The sequence below is a fragment of the Gossypium hirsutum genome, chromosome A01 (genome assembly GCF_007990345.1).
Source record: "Gossypium hirsutum isolate 1008001.06 chromosome A01, Gossypium_hirsutum_v2.1, whole genome shotgun sequence".
NCBI classification, from domain to species: domain Eukaryota; kingdom Viridiplantae; phylum Streptophyta; class Magnoliopsida; order Malvales; family Malvaceae; genus Gossypium; species Gossypium hirsutum.
The window spans coordinates 65,167,029-65,187,404 of record NC_053424.1 but is presented as its reverse complement, the minus strand read 5'-3'; the positions used below and the strand labels follow the sequence as shown (position 1 = coordinate 65,187,404).

The 20,376-nt window shown below is 34.1% G+C and overlaps 1 protein-coding gene across 3 annotated transcripts; it reads right to left on the bottom strand.

Annotated features, from left to right (window-relative positions):
• Nucleotides 1–10,187: 10,187 nt before the first annotated feature.
• LOC107925341 (C-type lectin receptor-like tyrosine-protein kinase At1g52310) lies at nt 10,188–14,202 on the bottom strand. Of its 3 annotated transcripts, none has more exons than XM_016856012.2 (6): nt 13,667–14,202; nt 13,308–13,404; nt 13,158–13,206; nt 12,637–13,056; nt 11,421–11,991; nt 10,188–10,920 (listed from the first exon to the last, which is right to left on the bottom strand). In XM_016856012.2, exons 2-6 carry the CDS (start codon nt 13,383–13,385, stop codon nt 10,395–10,397), a joined length of 1,644 nt encoding a protein of 547 aa, XP_016711501.1. In that variant the 5' UTR covers nt 13,386–13,404; nt 13,667–14,202; the 3' UTR covers nt 10,188–10,394. The 3 variants fall into 3 exon arrangements, with proteins under 3 accessions (XP_016711501.1, XP_016711489.1, XP_016711496.1); XM_016856000.2 differs by having other exon boundaries at nt 13,149–13,206; nt 13,667–14,160; XM_016856007.2 differs by having other exon boundaries at nt 12,637–13,059; nt 13,667–14,154.
• Nucleotides 14,203–20,376: the final 6,174 nt, after the last annotated feature.

The window sequence follows — 20,376 nt, the reverse complement described above, 5'->3', positions numbered from 1 at the left end:
AAGGGAGGATCTATGTTGTAATTAAGCCTGAATTAATATATTTGACAGTAATGGAAGTAAAAATAGTAAAATAACACATATTTTAATGGCAAAATGGTAATTAGCCTAAAAATTAAAACAAATTAATTAGAAAAAGACATCATCTTCTTCTTAATTTGTTTTGATGGTTGGCTGAATATATCATGGGAGAAAATCTTAACATTCGGCTGGTTTGAACCTTGCACGGGTAAGTTTTGAGTCCCGTTTTTGATAAATTTTTATGTTTTTAAGATTGTTGCAACTAGGTCCAGCTAGCCCATAATCGTTTTTATATCTGTTAAAAATTTTGGGAGTTACCATTGATGAATTTTGGTTGTTTGTGATGATAATTATATGTTTGAAGCTTTGGTTATGATTTTTTATGGTTTTATAAAGTGTTTTTTATTAGTTTTTTATTTAAGGATTTAATTGTTAAAATGTCAAAGTTTCAAGAATTAAAGGTGAATATGCGGTATTTTATGGACTGCTTAGAAGCATTATATATTCGGTTATAATGTTGATTTGAGGAAAAATGGTTAATTTGATGATTTTTGAATTAATGGACTAAACTGTAAAAGTTATAAAAGTTAGGGGTAATTGTGTAAATTTAAAAAATAAAAGGGTATAAAATGTAAAATGAATTGAAAGGTGAAATTTAAGCTAATAATTGAGAAATTTTACATTTTAGATCAAGACCAAGTTGATATAGGTGGAAAAGGAAAATTACAGATTAGTCCTTGAACTTCTATAACTACTACAATTTAGTCCAGGTAAGTTTGTACAGTTTAAAATTTAACATCCATATGATATATTGGATGATATGAAATAGTATATTAGATATATTTGATTATAAATGTGTAAATTTTTTGAGAAAATTTTTTGAAATTCAATACTTGGATCAGAATGAACGCGAGATAGAGTACAATCGAGATATGGTGTGTTATGGGGGTTTGGAGTGGAGATGTTTCCTGAGTAAATCGAGTTTAAGCATTTGTTATGAACTCTCATGTTATACTCTCTGTTTGGTGTGTTTCAGTTGGACTAGCTCTTATGAGTATTGGTGTGTTTTGGTGGGATTAACTCTTATGAGCATTGGTGTGTTTTTGAGAGATTAGCTCTTTACGAGCATTGGTGTGTTTTTGAGAGATTAGCTCTTTACGAGCATTGGTGTGTTTGGACAGATTGGTTCTTATGAGCATGTGTGTTTTGGTTGGATTGTCGATGTACTCCTATTCGTAAGACATTCATCAAATTAAAAAACTCGGTAAAGTGTCTTGTTTCATGATTTTGATGATTTTTTATATAATTGAGTTTTTAATTGAATGTTACAATTCACAGGTTGAGATTTTAGATGATAGGAAAACATATGGTTGGTTTTTATGTTTATAATTTGTACTATACAAATGAAATGAGTCAAAAAAGGAAAGAAATGGTAAGCGACTTAATAGAAAGGTTCATAATAATAAGAAAAGGTTGATGCTTATGTAATGTATTCTATGAAAGCAAATTTATGTTATAATTGAGTTTATATGATTGTCGATGAATCTACTAACATTTGAGTTTGATGATGCTTGAATAGGTGGTATAGGAAACAGTAAGTAAGCAAATGGAATGAAACATGATCGTATGGTAACAATGATGAATTAAATGTTATGTTTATATATATGGTTGATTTCATATGTATCATGAACAAGTATGCTAACTTGAGAGTTTGATGGTGTTATATAGGCTTTATTAATCCTATGGCTTGGTAAAGGTTTATATAATTTTGTAAAGTTCATTATTGAAATGGAATATTATGTTTAAAGTTATATGAGCTTACTAAGCATTCATTACTTATGTAATTATTTTCCTTTACTTTACAGATTATCGAAAGCTCGGTTGAAAGTTCATCGGAGATCTATCACACTATCTGTTGGACAATTAATAGTTGTTGAGTATTTTGGATAAGGTTTATAATGGCATGTATAGGACGATTTCTAATGGTACTGTAGTGCATGTGTTAATGATGTTTAGGTATGTGTAAGCTTTGGAAAGCCATATTGGTTTGGTACACATTGATACCTTATCAAGTTATGTGATATTGATTACTTAATGATACTTGTTGATATGATTCACTTGGCATGTTGATGATAGTTTGAAAATGGTTACTTGTGACATGTTTTAGTTCATATCTGAACTAGGCTATTAAGTTTAAAAATGGTTTGAAAGTGATTTGGTATGTATACGTTATGTAAGTCAACTATGTTGGTACTTTTTATGCTTTGTTAGTTTGTGTCATTGTGACTATATCATGTTGCAAGTTTTGAATAGTTCAAATGGCATGTTTCATGATAGAAGTGTTAATGGTCATAATTGTAGCATGTTTGATTAGAAGTTGAATTATGTTTGAAGATAGAAATGTGAATAAATATTCATGTGTAGGAAAGCTTTGATGTTGCTTGTGAAGTGCCTTGAAATGGCCTATTGGTTGATTGTTTTGAGGCTATTGAATTGGTCATTATATGCATGTTTAGGTAAATTTTTTAGTCTTGATTATGTGTACAAAATTTCTTTAGGTGTATGCATGGTTTGGTGTTGGAAATGGCTTAATTTTAGGCAAATTCATGTCCACACGGTCTGAGACACGGGCGTGTGACTTAGTCGTGTGTAACACATGGCCGTATGCCCCCTGTAGGTTTTATTGCATACAAGTCAGGCAATTACACAGTCTAACACACGGCCTATCACACGGGCATGTGGGGCTATTTCAAATGTTACACGGCTTGAGACACGGGCGTGTGTCTCAGTCGTGTGAGGCACACGATTTGGCCACACGGGCATGTGGGGCTATTTCGAATGTTACATAGCTTGAGACATGGGCATGTGTCTCAGCCGTATGAGGCACACGGCCTGGCCACACGGTCGTGTGACCTCTGTTTTTTAAATTTTGTAACTTTTTCCTAAACTTTCCAAATTGTTTTCAATTTAGTCCTAAATCACTTCTAAAGTAATTTTAGGGCCTCAAGGGCTCGACTAAGGGACAATATGTTCGTGAATGATTGTTATTTAATGTGTTTATGGTAATGTATGAAATGTATGTTTAAATGTTTCATTTGTACGATATTGCTCTGTAACCCTATTCTGGTGACGGATACAGGTTAGGGGTGTTGCAGAAAGTGGTCTTAGATGTGGTTTAAAGGGATTAGGCACAATTCGAGAAGTACAACACAACCCGAGAAGGCAATTTTTGAAGATGAAGTCCAATACAACCCGATATTGGGTTCTGTGCTTTTCCAGCCCATTTTTCTACACGGCCCATCTATTTCTTTTAAATAGAACCCACTTATTAGCCCTAACCTCACCCTAGATCAGTCCTTAATCAGCCACCAAGCTATCCCTAAGCTGTCGCAACCCCCAAACCACTCTACTCCAACCCTCATTTTCTTATTCATTCATTGCTTCACTTGCTACTGTTATTCATCTTATCTTTTATTCTTTATTTTTCTTTTATAGGTATTAGGTGCCACATTTAGATCGTCGAGCAACCCGAAACGCGCAAAGTTTTCAACTAAGAGGTTAGACATTCTGATTTAGTTTTCTGTCATGGATTGTGTTTAGGTAGTTTACTGTTTTGTTAGTTTGATTAGAATTGTTTCATGGCACCCCAAAAAAATCAAAGAGTTAATATCAAGGCACTGATGGATATCATTGCCAACCGTTTCCAACACCTAAAAGTGGATCGGTATCATTTACAGATGAATGGGCTTACATTTATCTAAGAATAGGGGTTCAATCCCTCATTGACTGAATGTGACCCGATATGCAAATTGGTGGATTTCCACCACTGGTGGAATTTCTGCTTGATCTCAAATGTACCGGCGGTCAGCTCAGTAGTCTATGAGTTTTATGCCTTTTTAAAAGGTCAAAAAATCCTTAAACTACCGAGTACAATACACACCACTTCACAGTTCGGGGTAAAGAAGTGTTAGTCATGCCCTGAGAAATATGTAGATTTTACGACATTTCTTTTTATGTTTTCGATTTTTTAGAGTCGCTTGATTTATATGTGTATAGGTACATAGATATGGATACGATATTAAAATATCTAACATAGGGACGAGGTGAGTGGACTCGCCAAGCTAGTACTAATATATCTATCAAATTTAATCAGGCCATTATGTTTCCGATAGCCAAAATGTTGATGCAATCTATTTGTACTCGCATTTCCCCAACACAAAATGTTTCTCACATCACCGCCTTTTGTGGTTTTGCTTGATGCTAAACTACAAAAAAAAAAAGAGGTTTGCATGGGACATTGGATTTATCAGTCGATGCTTATGTGCATTAGTGGCCAGAAGAGAGGAATGTATTTCCTGCATCTCGTGACAGCCATGTATAAACAAGTAAAGGTTCCCATATCATCAACGGAGTAATTTGTGAAGCCATCAAGGAGCATTCTTGGCAATACAATATATGCTCAGTTTGTTGACCTTCAGCAAAAACAAGTGCATGAGTGGAAACAATGACGCAAACAAAAGATGGATGTCTCGCTATTTGTGGCTAGAAAAAGAAAAGCCAATGCGCCTTAGTTAACGGGTTTGACAGACTTATTGGATATGGAATGGGCAATCCGATGGATGCAAAAGATGTCTTTGGTGGGCATCAACTCTGCACAGAGGCACAGCATGCGAGTGCCTAATTCGCCTCCCAATAAATATGTACCCTTTCCATATCCTGATGAGTTCGAATAAGAGGACAAGGAACAAGAAAAAGACAATGAGGAAAACATGAAAGAAAAAAAAGACCCATTCCCTAAGCTACAGTGTTAACTAACTTAAGTAACTATAAGAACAAGAAGAACAAGAAGAAAATGCTGAAAAATAAACACTACAACTATGGAGGAAGATGAAAAATAGAAAACCTTAGAAAAGTGCAGAGAAAACTAAAGGAAAACCTAAGAGAAACTATTTAAAAATAAACCTATGTGTGTCTCCTCTCTCCTTAGCCAAATTTGGTTGTTTTTAGCAGCAATTTTTTGAACCTCTTTGTACCCAAAATACCCTTGAATGGGCATTCAATGATTGGTTCTTCGGTGGGACAAAAACTACCCTTGCATAATTTTTTGTCCCCTCACGATGTTGGTATCGCAATACCGTTAACATGCTTGACTTGGAGGTGCTTATTGGGCAGGTGTGTATCACGATACCCAAAGTGGGCATCGTGATACCATTGTAAGTGGTCTTCATCTTTGGGGCCTGTTGAGGGTATCGTGATTCCAAGGGTAGGATATCGCAATACCCTCTCATTTAGTGATGTTCTCGCTTGATTCTAGCCTCCAACGCGTCCCTACAAAACTCAATCACATGTTAGGGCCTCCAATGGCACAATTGACCAATTTGGGTCTCAAAATAAGTAAAAGGAGACATTTACACTTGTTAAATCAAAATTTTAAAACTACAAAAAACTATAGAAAAGACACCAATTTGCTCGAAAACAAGCTTCGTAAGTATAACGAGAAAGCCTTATTTTCCATATCAAATTACGACAAATCACTTATACACATGTCCATTTTCATGTAATGGCCTTATATAGAGGGAATCATGTTTCCATTTAATATTTATCTCTTGTATTGTAAATCTCATGTTTTTAGCATGATGACAACTTTATTAACGATTTGTAGGAAATAGCTGATTAATCTCATTCTTGGTCATGATGACATTATTTACATTTTCACATTAATAAAACAATTCATATTTACCAAAATAAACTTATTAATATTTTCATGGCAATCAAAGTTCCATAACACCTCATGGAACTAATATGTCATCTCAGTTTCAAGTATATAGCACAACTTAATGAGAATTAACTTCATCATTTTTATGTCATGTAATTTACATATATTCATTATATAGTTATTCAAATATTTATCACATAAATATTATCAAATTCATAAATTTTAATATAAGATAAGTAAGTGTATCTAAAGTGCTTTCCTTTGGATGCTTTAACATACATAATCAAGCCTCCAAAAACTTGATTCCATCATCAACTAAGCTTGGAAACCGCAATTTCAATATTTCATCATTTTCCATACACATAAAAAATATCCAAAATTATTATCAAAACTAAGCTTTCTCATAATTATCAAATTCAAATATTATGCTAAGAAAGAAAGAGAGAAATTTCAATTACTTACCATTTTGAAGCTTTATCTCACTAGCTTCAATTTCTCACACCAAAACCCATGTAACTTTGGGCTAAAAATTGAAGGAATAATGGTAGAAATGAGAGTAGTAAGTAGTTTTCCAAAAGATCTTTAGTAAAACCTCAAAATAGGTGACGTCATTTTTTAAAAAAACTAACGAAAATGGAGGAGGCGTATAGAGAACCCTCATGACACAGGGCTGACTGATTGCTCAAGATTGATGGGGTGAGGTAGTGGGTTGGGCCAAAAGCCCATGTCCAACACCCAAACCCACATTTAAAATCATTTATGGTCCAGTTCTTTATTTCATGGCCCAAAGGTCCAAGCTTATTTCAATTACCTAATACTTCATCCATATAATATTTCCAATATTAAATTACTAGAAAATGACTAAAATTACTATTTTGGAAAATGGGTAAAATAGTAATTTTAGTCATTTTCCTCACTTTGCACTCACAGTAATAGACAATTATCAACTACAAATCTCATAATTCATATATAACCATTAATATAAACCTATGGGTGGTGAAAATTACATATTTTCCCTTTTCTTGATAAAATTGAGAAATTTATAATTTAGTCATTGTACTTTCCAATCCTTTCAATTTATTCCCAAAAGTGATCTTCATCATACTAATACATATTCAAACTGATTCTTAATTCAGTTCACCACTAATAACTCTCTTTCCTTATTTTGGTCATATTTACACTTTAATCTTTAAACTTTTCAAAATTTTCAATTTAATCCTTTTGTCACGTTTTCACCTCTAAAGTTTATTTCATAAATTTCTGTCTCAATTGTCAACTTTTCTTTCATAGGATTCCTTTATCTAACTCATTTTTCATGTTTTCTCACCAATTTATTGTATTTGATACCGATAGTGCCACATATTTAATTAGAAATTTTGGGGTGTTACATTAATAACTTAAGGAGACATTTGTAGAAAAATTTTGGCCCTAGGTGAAACGATCATTTGACCCTTGAAATGCATTCTTGTAACACTCCAAACCTAACCCTTAAGGAAGACCCGAGAATGTCTTGTCACTAACATAAAATCAATACTTTTAAAACTACATTTGTCGTAAACCAACGTAAGCTACAGTTTAATTTAATATAAAATGTAATTAGTTTATCATTCAAGGCTAGATAAATTGGTACACTTTAAGAACCATAAAGACTTCACTGAAATTTCATGGAAATCATAGTTTCATGAACACAAGTTTAAATACAAAATTCATTCTTCAAAATGTAAGCACCTTGACACCACACCTATGCCATACATAGTACACAATACTAAAAGTCTCACGATAACGATTGCCATCTAGCGTAGTCTTCAGAAATTCTTTTACTTCATCAATAGGCCTGAGAAGGAAAGGTAACTAAGTAAGTTCAAATAACTTAGTAAGTTTCAGAAGTAGACATTACATTGGTTATACATGATTCAAACAAAACCTTTTCAACTCAACACAAATACACAGTTCACCAGTTGGCGGATACCAATTGCCGACAGACAATACGCCAAATACTATTCTCTTTGGCGTATATATTATGCCCATGTGACCATACAGACAACCTTTTTCATGTTAGCCACGTACCCCAGTCCATAGTCAAGCCATATCGTTCATTCCAATCATATTCCTTTGTCATGATTTTCCAATCTAGTTTGCAACATAATTTCTGCCCTACCAGAGGTTACACAACCATTTTCACATATCGTGATCTACCAGTTCAATGCTTATTCCATTGAAGGCATTGCCACGAATTCATTTCCATTTTTTAGTTTATATTATCCTTGTCAAAAGCAAAGGGTAGTAACTTAAACACGAAGAAAGGTTCTCACACCTTTAACACAGACAAGCCAAACTATACTAACAACTACGAACATCCATCGCTCATGTACAGACATTTCATCTTTACAAAATATGAATACTTACCTTAAACAAAAATAAACAAGGCATTACACACAATTGGAAATAAGAAGGAACTCACCAGAAAATACAGTAAGTTTAACTAGCAAAACCTTTGCCCTTATCACGAGAACTATCTAGAGTGTCTTGAGTAGGTGCTAAAACAACGAAGGAGTTGGCTGAGTATAACGAATCCAAATTTTCAAGCAGGTTTCTAGTCTAAGGTTTTCTAAGAGAAAGTGCAGAGAAAATCTGAAAGGAAGAATGGGTGCAAAGAAAAACGTAAAACTTGCCCAGGAAGCCAATACTAACTTTAAAAAACTAAACATAGAAGCTAGGTTAAGTGGATAAGTCAAATTATCCCACTAAGCTCCTCGATTCCCTTGACTAAGAACTTTCTCTCTCATCATAAATGTGAGTCTTATCGACTACGGTAACTTAGCTCTAAAATCAATTCTCATCATACCAACTAAATTATCCAACCAGAGTAATAAAATAATAAATGGTCCTTTCAAACAAGGACTTAATCTAAATGTCTAGCAATTGGGGTGGCGTGTTCTTTACCGAGGAGTCTACCCAACCACCAAGCTCGCCAGACATAGACTTTGCCCATAGGCGCAATCACAGACTTACATATATAGTCGCAATTAATACCTTACTCACTTAGAATTTACTCTTCATACCATACTTCGAGAAGCAGTAACCAACACTAGGACTTCGCTGGGCGGGATGTTACAATTTTTGTGTCATGACAAACCAATACGTCTAGCTGGCCATCAAAATTGCAATTAGGCCCATGTGTCACTTAACAACTGTCTATGTGTCGTGACATACCATCTACAACTACCACAATTTGATTCAAGTGCATCTATTTCTTTTTCATCTTCGATCATTCCTACAAGATAAACATTGAATAAGTCTATAGATCGAGAGATATTATAAATGTTTCATAATTTAACAAAAAAAACTAACTAAAAACATTGAAAATAAGGAAAAAAAATGTCTAAAAACTAAACATTATTGGAAACTAAACTAAAAAGGCTAAACACGTAAATTTACCTAAGAATAATGTCAAATTAAGTCTAAAAAGATGCTTAAAATTATGTGTTCTTAGAGGGTGATCAATAATCAAATAAAAATAAAAATAAATTTCACTTTTTTTTTCTTTTTGAGATTTTGAACTCAAACAAAATCCAAAGTTTTCGAGATCTTTTTCTAATTAAGTGCTTATTTATTTATTTATTTGCAATTTGCTATCAATACCATATGATATAGACTGAAATTGTATATTTTATGAAAATAAAAATGATAATTATAATTTACAAGTTACAAATTAAAACAAATAAATATTTTTTGGCTATAGATATTAATTTTATTAAGTTATTTTAAAAAAAATACTTATTTTATGTTAGGATCACTTCGGATTAATTGTAATCGTACTGTCCAAATCATTCCGTGTTTAGATTAACTGTGTATTGGATAAGTCAATTCAAGCTGCTGATTTTTTTATAGTGAAATCAAATTGAAATTATTTGGGTCAAAATTAGTAGTTACAGAACCTGAAGTAGGCTTGCAATCTTGACCACCCAGTCTGTCGTGGGTGAAAAAACAGAGAAAGGTAGCGTGTGACCTGAAGCTTTTTCCATATCTAGTACTGGTAGTATATGAACATATTTAATAAAGAAAAATAAAGCGCATAAAATCATTTTCTTTTATGGATCTTCGTACTTCCTTATAACATTCTAAAACTTACCATTATGGCAACTGGGAATCCAAAGATGGAAATTTACACCCCAACCCCATTGCCCAAGTGATTTAATGATATTTTTTGTGAACATGGCTTGACTACATTGACCTAACCAAAATAATGGGCTTAAATGACATTTAAGTTAAATACATGGTACCACTTGAGCCATGGCTTGCCCATCTATCAGAGTCAAGACTAGCAGCCGTTATGAAGGATAGCAGAATTGATGAGCAAATTCAATGCACCATAGTGGGGCAAACCTCACAGATGGCTGGCTGGCTTTTGACACCATGAGAATGCGGATTGCACAATATTACTCACTGCATGGACCATCGAAAAGCCACCTGATTTTACATCAGTCAGTCCTGCATTCTTTCACACCATTTTCAACCCCACAAAATACATGTATTCCATTGGAATTTGCTTTTACTAGAACGATGGTAGCTCTAAACTATTGTTCTGAAATAAAAGCTCTGGCAATTTAACGTTACATTTTAGAGTCAAAAAGCCCCAGAGCTGGAGATAAAACTTTAGTTACTTTGCGAGAGCTGGCTGAGCCAACTGCTGCAATTGATGAACAACATGAGACATTCTAGGCCGCATAGAAGGGACATTTTGCGTGCAAGCATACACAAGGTCCACCACCTTCTGAATATCACCAGCTTCTGGAATATCAGATGTTGATGAAGATATTAGAGGATCCAGGAGCTTAGGATAGTGATGTGCCTGCACTAAGGGTGTTGCCCATTCAAATATGCTCTGCCAACCCACTGAATCAACTTGCTGAGCAGGCCTACGCCCACTTACTATTTCAAGCAGCAACACTCCAAAGCTATATACATCACTCTTTGTTGTGAGCTCATTCCTATATACGAACTCAGGGGCAAGATATCCATAGGTTCCACCAGCCATCACAGTCCTCTCATGCATTACCTCCCAAGGAACAATCTTTGAAAGACCAACCCCCATCAGATGCGCTCCAAACTCTTCATCAAGTAGTACATTGCTTGCGCGTATATCCCTGTGCACAACATGTGGCTTCACCTTGTCATGCAGGAATCTGTTCTAAGAGATTAACTTGTTAGACACTCATTACCAGGAAAAATAAGAGATAAAGACTTGCAGAAAGTATGAAGAGCATAATTTCATTAAAAGATCTTAAACCAGCTAGTAGATTCTGCAAAAACTTGAAAACTGATATGTAATTCTGGTTGTGATAGAAGTTTGCTAATCCAAAGCATGGTGCTGTAGTTATGAGGTAGAAAATGCAAAACTAATGTGGGAAATTGTTTCAGTCATGACAGGGAGATATTCTAAAACGAATGCTTGCAACAGCTTAAATTGACTAGACAAGTAAATATAAGAATGAAAAGAACTTACCAGTATAAACTATAAATGCTTTTAATTGAAGTAATGAATAAGAATAATTAATAAGTAAAAAAACAAAAATCTTTTAGCAAGTATTAAAATTGTCTCCAAGCAGAAGCAGCAACAGGGATATCACAAGTATCAATTACAGTTGCACTTATCGTAGAGAGAGGATCTAGTGTTTATACTCACGCAATTCCCTGGGCAAGAGTTGTAGCAATTTTGATCCTCATGGTCCAATCCAAGCTCCTACCACCCCTTGGAATGTGGTATAGCCATCTATCCAATGGTCCATTTGTGATAAACTCATATACGATGTAACGGTCACCATGATCATAGCAGCATCCTTTCACAGCAACTAAATTAGGGTGACGAAGCTTAGCAACCCTACCAATTTCAGAGTAGAACTCCTTTTTCCTCTGAAAACTAGATCTTTTTAACCTCTTAACCGCAGCCTTTGATCCATCAGGCAGGAGGCCACTGTATGTGCTACCTGTTTTAGCATCTCCATGAAGTCGATTTCCTTCACTGAAATTTTTTGTGATCGACCTCAATTCATCACTGGTGAATATTTTCCATGAGGGTGGAACTAATGCAGAAGTGTCAGGATTGGATAGTTTTCTTGATCTTCTACGCCGTTTACTCCGCTTATAAGCAAGCAGCCAAACAACAACAGCAAATGTTGTAAAGAGAACCAATCCACTAACAACTGCTAGGATAATGAGATATTCCTTATGGCAGTGCATGTAGTAACATTTGTCCTCTGCAAGTGGAAAAATGTAATCTTAACAATGACAAAATAATGTTGGTCAAATTCTGTTATTAGTCCCTATACTATGCGCTAGTTATAAATTTGATCTTTGTACTTTAATCTGGTTAATTTTAGTCCTAGTACTTCTTGAATTCTAAAATTTCAGTCCTGACCCAAATGATAGTAGTTAAAACCGTTTGATTAAATTCTACTATTAATCATGAACTATTCCTAAAGTTGTTGCTTTAATCCATATTCTTCAATTTGAACATTCTTAATCCTTGAACTTCTTGAATTTTGAAATTTCAATCTTGGAGTAATATGTAAAAATAACAAGCTGACATGCCATACACTCTAATAATATATTTGCCATATAAGATTTTGGAAATAGCATAAATTAACTTGATGAATTTGACAGCTACCGCCTAGTCAGGACTAAAATTTCAAAATTCAAAAAGCAAAGAGACAAAAAATAACCAATTTAAAGCACAAAAACTAAATCCATAATTAATGCATGGTACAAGGACTAATGGCAGAACTTAACAAAAAAAATGTGAAACATACTATAGAAAGGAAAGATCAATATATAATCTAATAGTGGTGACAAAAATGCTATAGAGCAACCAATCGAAAAAATTAAAATAACCATTATCTTACCAATATCAACCATGCACAGAAAAGCACGAGATGCATTGCATCTCTTGCTCACAAAAGGTTCTGATCCATTCTTCACCAATGTACATAAATCAACTGAATTGTTGACAATGCATGACGATTTGGGGCAAATGGATTGGGCAGATGATCTAAGAACTGATTCATTCCAGACCGATGTATTATCAGACCACTTCCAACCAGAACTGATAGTCGAATTGCTAACTCTTCCTCCAACCCAGCAACCATTGACACTTTGGCCACACAGATGTTGTGCAAAGTTTAGTTCTTCAAATGATGTTAGGGCAGCTAAGTGTCCATGATATCGTTTACAATGGATCTCAGATTCATCCCATGATTCCAAACTTTCATTGTACCCAAAGCACTTAGTTTTATTTGGAGCAAGAACCCATCCCGAAGGGCATTCTGCTATTTGACCCAACAAAATGAAACAACTTAATCTTCAAAAAAATGTCAATATTTACCACAACAATTAACAAATTTAACAAATCCAGCACCTTCATTACCCTTATACTTGGAAGAATTGTTAGAAGGTGCAGTCCATCCGTTAGAGGCCTGAGATACCAAAGTGATGACAAAAAGAGAAACATTCAGATTCTGAATGCAAGTTATAAATTCTACAACTTGCATATAACTTTTAGATTGTACAATCTTACAGTGTCAGAAGCCACAAGCAGGACTGCAAAAGAAGCAACTAAGACAATAAATTGCAGGGGGGCAACCTTTACTCCCATCACAACTCTATCTTTAATCCTAGAAACGGGCAAAATAAAAAAGAAAAAGGAAAAGTATCAAAGTGATTCTCTAGCGAAATTATAAAAACAATTTAAAAAAAAACATTAACCAAGTCGTGAGTTCAATGGATTGCTCTTCTCTTTTCTTTAAAAAAGAAACTAAAATATTGGTTATTGAAAAGTAGAAACGATGGCAAAGAAATGAAGATACTTTTTCAAATGCTAAGCAATAAGGCAGGGAATAAAAATAATACGATATACAAAGAACAGCATATACTAACCTCCAAAACCAAAGAGCCAAAAGCTGATCATCAGAATTCCGCTAAGAAACCCTAATGCTCCCTGTGGGTTTAAACTGAGAAACTAAAACAGTATAACAAAATTTTTGGGATCTTCCGGATTTAGTAAATGAAAATATAAAACCGCCTGATATTCAGAAAATGCAATTCTCTATTAATTTCCACAGGGTTTATCAGCAATAGAACTGAGACACACACGGAGAGAAAGAGAGAGGGGATTGAATGAATGGTTGAAAAAAGCAAGGAATCGGTGGGAATGTTTAATAAGAGTAGGAAAGTAGAAAATTAAAAGGCAAAATAGAAAAATAAATGCTAACTGGGCTTGTGCTTTTTAACAATCCATCTACCAAAGATGTAGAGAGCGGTATGCTTTGCAAAGACCGGACTGGCTGTGGCAGAGGTGAAGTGGGTAGTTGCAACTTGCAAGCTTTTAGACTTTTCCACCTTTATTACTCAGTACTACGACTTTACGACCAACTACTATCATATGTAGAGTATACATATATTTAAGCTCGCAAAATCTAAGTTAACCCAAAAGCCAATCCCATATATTTAAATTCGAATTTGATTTTGTTTTGGGGTTCAATTAACGCAAAATGTCATCGCATATAAAACCTAGCATCATTCCCAATCATCATAGGAAAAAGATTGTAATAGATAGATATGCCTCGTCATTCTAAATCTATTATCAATTATTTAACGTCATTTCAATATTTTTTTTATGTCATTGACACATTATTTTGGTAATTTTTTTAACCCGAACCCTAAATCTTAAACTTTGGACTATGGATCCTTGATTTTAGATTTTGGACCTTAGACCTTTAACTTTAGACCTTGGACTCTAGACCCTAGACTATGGACAGTAAACCTTAGACCTTGGACCTTAAACCCTCGATCTTAAACCTTTAGGTCTAGGGTCCAAGATTTTGGATTCAGGGTCTGGGATCCAAGGTCTAGGGTTTAGGGTCCAAGGTTCAAGTTGAAAAATTTACCAAAATGATGTGTCAATGACATGAAAAAAGATGTTGAAATGGCATAAAATAATTGGTAAGAGATACTGGATGATGTAGCATATCTGTTTCATACAGTCCTTCCCCAATTATCATATAATACTCTTCACTTGTCCTGACTCCCAATACGGATGGAAGATGTCACTAAAGCATATATAAATTAATAATCTTGAAAATATTTAAGATTTTAAGCTTTGAAACAATATAAATAAAATCGTAAAAATGAGCTAAAATCAACTTGAATGTTTTGAAATAATCTCAAATCATTTAGAAATCTTTCGTGAGTGTTTAGAGGTGCTCGAAGCAAAAAACGAGCTTCAGATGGCTCAAAACACCCAAAACAATTCAGTAGCACTACCCAAGGAATTAGGTATAAATACATAGCCCACATGTTCTAATATTTGGTGCTATGTATCAGTATCTAGCAAGGTATCAATACATATTTCCCTTTCTTATAGCTTTTCAGCTACTGCTTGTTGATATTAGTGCCCTTAGGTTTTTCATCATATGTAATTTCTAACTTTTTCAAACAAATTGGTTTAATAAAATTCCATCTTTCACATTAATATCATTTGTATTTGTCCTCAATCGTTTTTGCATGCAAAGCAAAATGAACAAGCAAATATTGGCTTGTTGATTACTTACTATTTAACTAATATATATCAGTAAGTAATCTAATGGTCCATAGCCTAATTATAATCAAGCAAATCGGTTAAAAGATTATTATGTCGTCTATCAAGTCCATTTAGGGAGGTACCTTGTCTTGGGTATTAGAGCAAATAACTCCCAAAAGATAGAGACATAGATGTGATTGTCTTGATAGCAAATAAATCAAACAAGACCCAAATAGAATAAATCCTAATTTTTTTATGTATTTATTTACTTGTGATGTTCATAGTTGTAACACCCCAAAATAGGGTCCAGGAGTTTTAGGAGTATTTTAGGAATTTTAGCCTTAGAGTGCTCGAAATTTAGTAGCTTGGTAAACCGAAATTATATTTGACTATGGCATCTTAGCTGTTAAATGAATTTTTTGAATATGTGCTTTAGAAACCCTTAATTTTAGAAAAAGGACTTATTTGTAACAAAGTCAAAACTATGAGCATTTATGTTGCAGTTTCACCAATTTTTTTAAAATTGAACCTAATAAACCCTCACTCCCAGCATATTTCACCATAGCTTCTTCTCTTCTCTTTAAAGTTGTTATCCCTTACTTTTCCCTCACCATTCCAATTGATTTTTTTATTCCCAAACCATAATACTTTGATTTCTTATCATTCTCAAGCATTAAACCTTCCTTAAACTCCAAGAAAAACATTCAAAGACTCCATAGATTTCACCATATTCTTCAAACGTGGGTTTTTTGAATTTGTGTCAAAACTCGTTTAATCTTCCATCAAAGTTAATGTTTCGAATTCTTATGAGTTTTTCGTGATATCTGGTCCTTAAAATTGAAGTATTAGCCATTGAATCGCAAGTTTTTAATAAAAGGTAAAAATTGAGACATTAATGGTGGATTTCGAGATTTTGAGTAAAAACATGGTTTCGAAGTGTTTTCAACACATTTTGTCATGATTAGAAAGTTTCTAAACTTACCTTGAAGTTTTGTTAATGATTTCTTACTTTTTAATGAATTTTGTGAAAATTGCCAAAAAGATGTCAAAAAATTTCGAGACCATGAATTGAGTAGTTTTTAGTGGTTTAAAGGTTGAGAATTAGGCGTACATGACTAATTAGATGAACGGAATTCATTTTAGGTGAAAAGGTTAAGCGTGGATCGAGTTATGAGCATTCTAAGTTTGTTATGTTAAAGGTTTTGGTTACATGAGAACTTAGAATAGATTGATGTTTTAGTTGGTTTAAGTGAGTCCTTGGCTACTATCTGATTATGAATATTGTATGGTTCTTATGTGTAAAGGCTCGGATTTATTGGAGCCTTCTACAAGTTAAAGGAAGAGCTAGTTTGAGCTTTTGACTTCTTGGCGAAAGCATAGGGTAAGTGTTTGGAATCGCCACTCGTAGACACAAGTCATGTGTTATTTAGGAATTAGTAGTAGCCTAAACCCCTACTCTAAATTTTGAGTATAATTTTTCTTGTATCTATAGTTATTTTGTGGTTTATGTGCTTATATGATTTTGAAATTGTGTAAAGTGATGAGAAGCTCAAATATGTGACATGTGGATATCGTAACTATTTTGAAAAGTGCAAATGTATACATGAAATATATATGTTACATGAAAGTGATAGTGTTTTGCAAAAGATGCTAACATGTAGTGATAGTGCACGGATAATCGATAAGTGTTATGTGTTTGATTTCAGATATTTTTGCCTTATGATTTTGAAACCATTGGATATAGTTGGCATGCTATAAGATTGTGAGTATTCACTTATATGTATAGTGATTTTGGGCGTTAAGGCCTTAGGACATGTTGGAGGGATAATGGAATGTGAGCTAAACTCCATTCAATAGGACATATGAGGGGAAATAAGGAGAGTGCTAGCTGCATGCTTCACTTATGGGACATGTTTGACTCTATGAGTCTATGAGGTGTCTTAGAGATCCGCGTATATATCGATGAGTAATGATAGAGCTCACTTTATGTTTCATACCTCAAGTGCCAATTTATCGTTATATGTGACTTGTGTGAAAAGTGATATATGTTTGATTAAATATGTACATTACATGATATATGTTTGCATGAGTAAGTATGCTATGTAGATAAACCAGTAGATAATGTATGGATAGGTACCCTACGACACTAGACATAGGACTATCGTAATTGTACTTATAAATGGTTTTCATGAAGATGCATGATTATATGTTTGCGATGTGGTTATTCTAATCATTCACTGAGCTTGTTAAACTCACCCACTCCCTTCTTTACCCATTTCAAATTAGTTATATACCGGTGTGAGTGGTGTGATTTTTTGAGAGGTGATCTAAGCCAGTTTTGTGTTATTCCGTAGGTGTTCTTTATTTATTTGCTTTTTCATGAAAAAAGCCTCAAAGCTTTTTTAAGCAAAACTTGTCTATTTCAGGATCATCTCCTGCTGAACCACGGAACTCTTTAGCTCTATATTTTTGAATTTTATAAACTAGAGGCTTGCTAGCTCATACTTGTTCCAAACCTTGAGTCATAACAGAGACAAGTTGGGGTACGGGAGAGGGTGGAGGTCATTCAGCCATCGGGTTCATTCTCACGAACCCTGTAAACCATTCAGACATCAACTAGAAGAAGACTTATTTAGCCTTACCTCCTCGAACCTCAGCTACGGGCCCACTACCACTACTAGCTACTCCATGTACGAAGGTTTGCGCATTACTTTCAACCTCATCGGGATCAACTCAGTTGGATGACATCTTATCTATATGAAAACATAATTTGATTCAAGTCAGGAGTTATCACACTATCAAAGGTTATATAATGGCATGTATTTCTAGACTCCATACATGCTACGTTCAGTCTGAGAACTAACCAAACCGTAGCTCTAATACCACTAAATGTAATACCCCTAACCTGTTTATATCGCCGGATCAGGGTTACAGAGCATTATCGTACCATCGAAAATATTTAAACATCATTTCATTCAATAATTTAAAAATATCATAAACCATTCATTCTTATACATTGTCCCTAAATCGAATCTTCAAGGCTCTAAAAATAGCTTGAAAGCAATTCGGGACTAATTTGAAACAAAATGGAAAGTTAAGGAAAAAGTAGAAAAAATTAGAAATAGGGGTCACACGGCCGTGTGATATAGCCCCAGGCCGTGAAAATTTCGAACAAAGGACACAGGGCTATGTCCCAGCCCGTGTAACTCACTGAGTAGGGTTACACGACAGTATGCCAGGTCCTGTAACTCTCTAAGTTTCCCCATATGCTTATGTGCAAAGCCGTCCACTAGGCTGTGTAACTCACTGACTTAAACCCTAAGAAAATCCTCAAATGACACACAGCCGTGTCGCCAGGTCGTGTGCTTTACATGGCCATGTAAAAGCCCGTGTCTTAAGCCGTGTGAACCCAAAATTTACCTAAAATGAAGTCATTCCAAAACCATTTCATGCATAACTTTTCAAACTGTTTAAGCACACATTCAAGGGGTTTAAACACCTTTCAAACTTGCATAAACATACCATTTCAAACATCCTAAATCACCTAACCAATATGCCATTCAAAGACACCACATTATACCAAAACATCAACTAGCAAAACTTGTCATTTTACTAAACACAAATACCTAATTCAAACACCTACCAAATCATATCACATTTACCACTTTCAAGCTATTCAAAACATACCATAAAGAGCCTTATAAACATGCACAATAAGGAAACCAAAAAAACATAATTTGATAAGGCATCAAATGGTACCAAATCAACATAACTTTCAACACTTATACATGCCAAAACACCATTAACACATTCACCAAAATACCATTACAAAACACCCTATATATGCCATTTTAAACCTTGGCCAAAATGCTCAAAAACTACCAAATTGACTATTGGATAGTGTGATAGGTCTCCGATGAGCTTCCAACCAAATCGAGCTTCTGATGATCTATACAACAAAGAAAAGAAACTATGTAAGGAATGAATGCTTAGTAAGCTCGTATAAACCTTACACATAACTTACCATTTCTATAATACAATTCATAGAATAAGTATAAACCAAAATCAATGCCATAAGCTTAGTGTGAGCCTATACAACACCATCAAATTCATAAGTTAGTATCCTTGTTCATGATATATATATGAAAACAACCATAATATATGTGGTTTACAATGTATAAACATAACATTTTACCTTATCAATGTTACCACAATGTCATGCTTCATTGCATTGGAATACTTACCATTTATTTTTCCTTTTCTTACTCGTTGAGCCATCTAGAATTACATCAGATACTCTGGAAGGCTCACACAAAGTGTGCCTTTACATATAATCGTAACCTTTCCTTTACATTAATGGTCACACGAGTTATGTAATAGGCCTGCTCACATAAGCTGTGGGTCAGAATGTGAGCTACACGATACTGCTCACATGAGTTGTGGAGAATTCACAACAAAAGCAGGACCTCAACCATTAGTAGGAAATTCAAGACCAGCACCCGAAACATGAAATCCCTAATGACATGTCATTTGTATCTTAAGAATTCCTAAGGTTCAACTAGGACTCGTTATCCGTCAATTCATCATAGCATTGATACATTTGTACTTTGATTCATTTACATAAAAAAAAACATAATAAACATTCAATTTAAACAACATTTAAGCGATTACAGTTCATACTAACTTACCTCGATACCTAGGGCGTAGAAGTAAGATCGAGCTAATCCGAAGCTTTAGCTTTTCCTCGATCTAAGTCCGAATTTGGTTTATCTTGATCTATATAGATAGTTTCAATCAATTAAATACTTCTAGTATTCAATTTAATCCATATTTCATATTTATGCAAAATTACCAATTTGCCTCTTACATTTTAACTTTTCACAATTTAATCCTTAAGCTCATAATTTGAAATCTAACCATTTTAATCATCCATACAAGCTAGCCAAATTTCTTAGGGACTCATATCAACCCACTATAACCATTATTTCATAAATTTAACATGAAATTTTACTATTTTCACAAATAGATCCCTAAATGCAATTTCATCAAAAATCACTTAACAAAACAT

Excerpts from the sequence above, each read along its gene's own strand:
- LOC107925341 (XM_016856000.2), bottom strand. The coding sequence starts at position 13,385 with ATGGGAGTAAAGGTTGCCCCCCTGCAATTTATTGTCTTAGTTGCTTCT. Across the intron at positions 11,992-12,636 it reads TCTGTGCATGGTTGATATTG|AGGACAAATGTTACTACATG; the intron begins GTAAGATAATGG and ends TTCCACTTGCAG. Across the intron at positions 10,921-11,420 it reads ACTCTTGCCCAGGGAATTGC|ATTCCTGCATGACAAGGTGA; the intron begins GTGAGTATAAAC and ends CTCTTAGAACAG.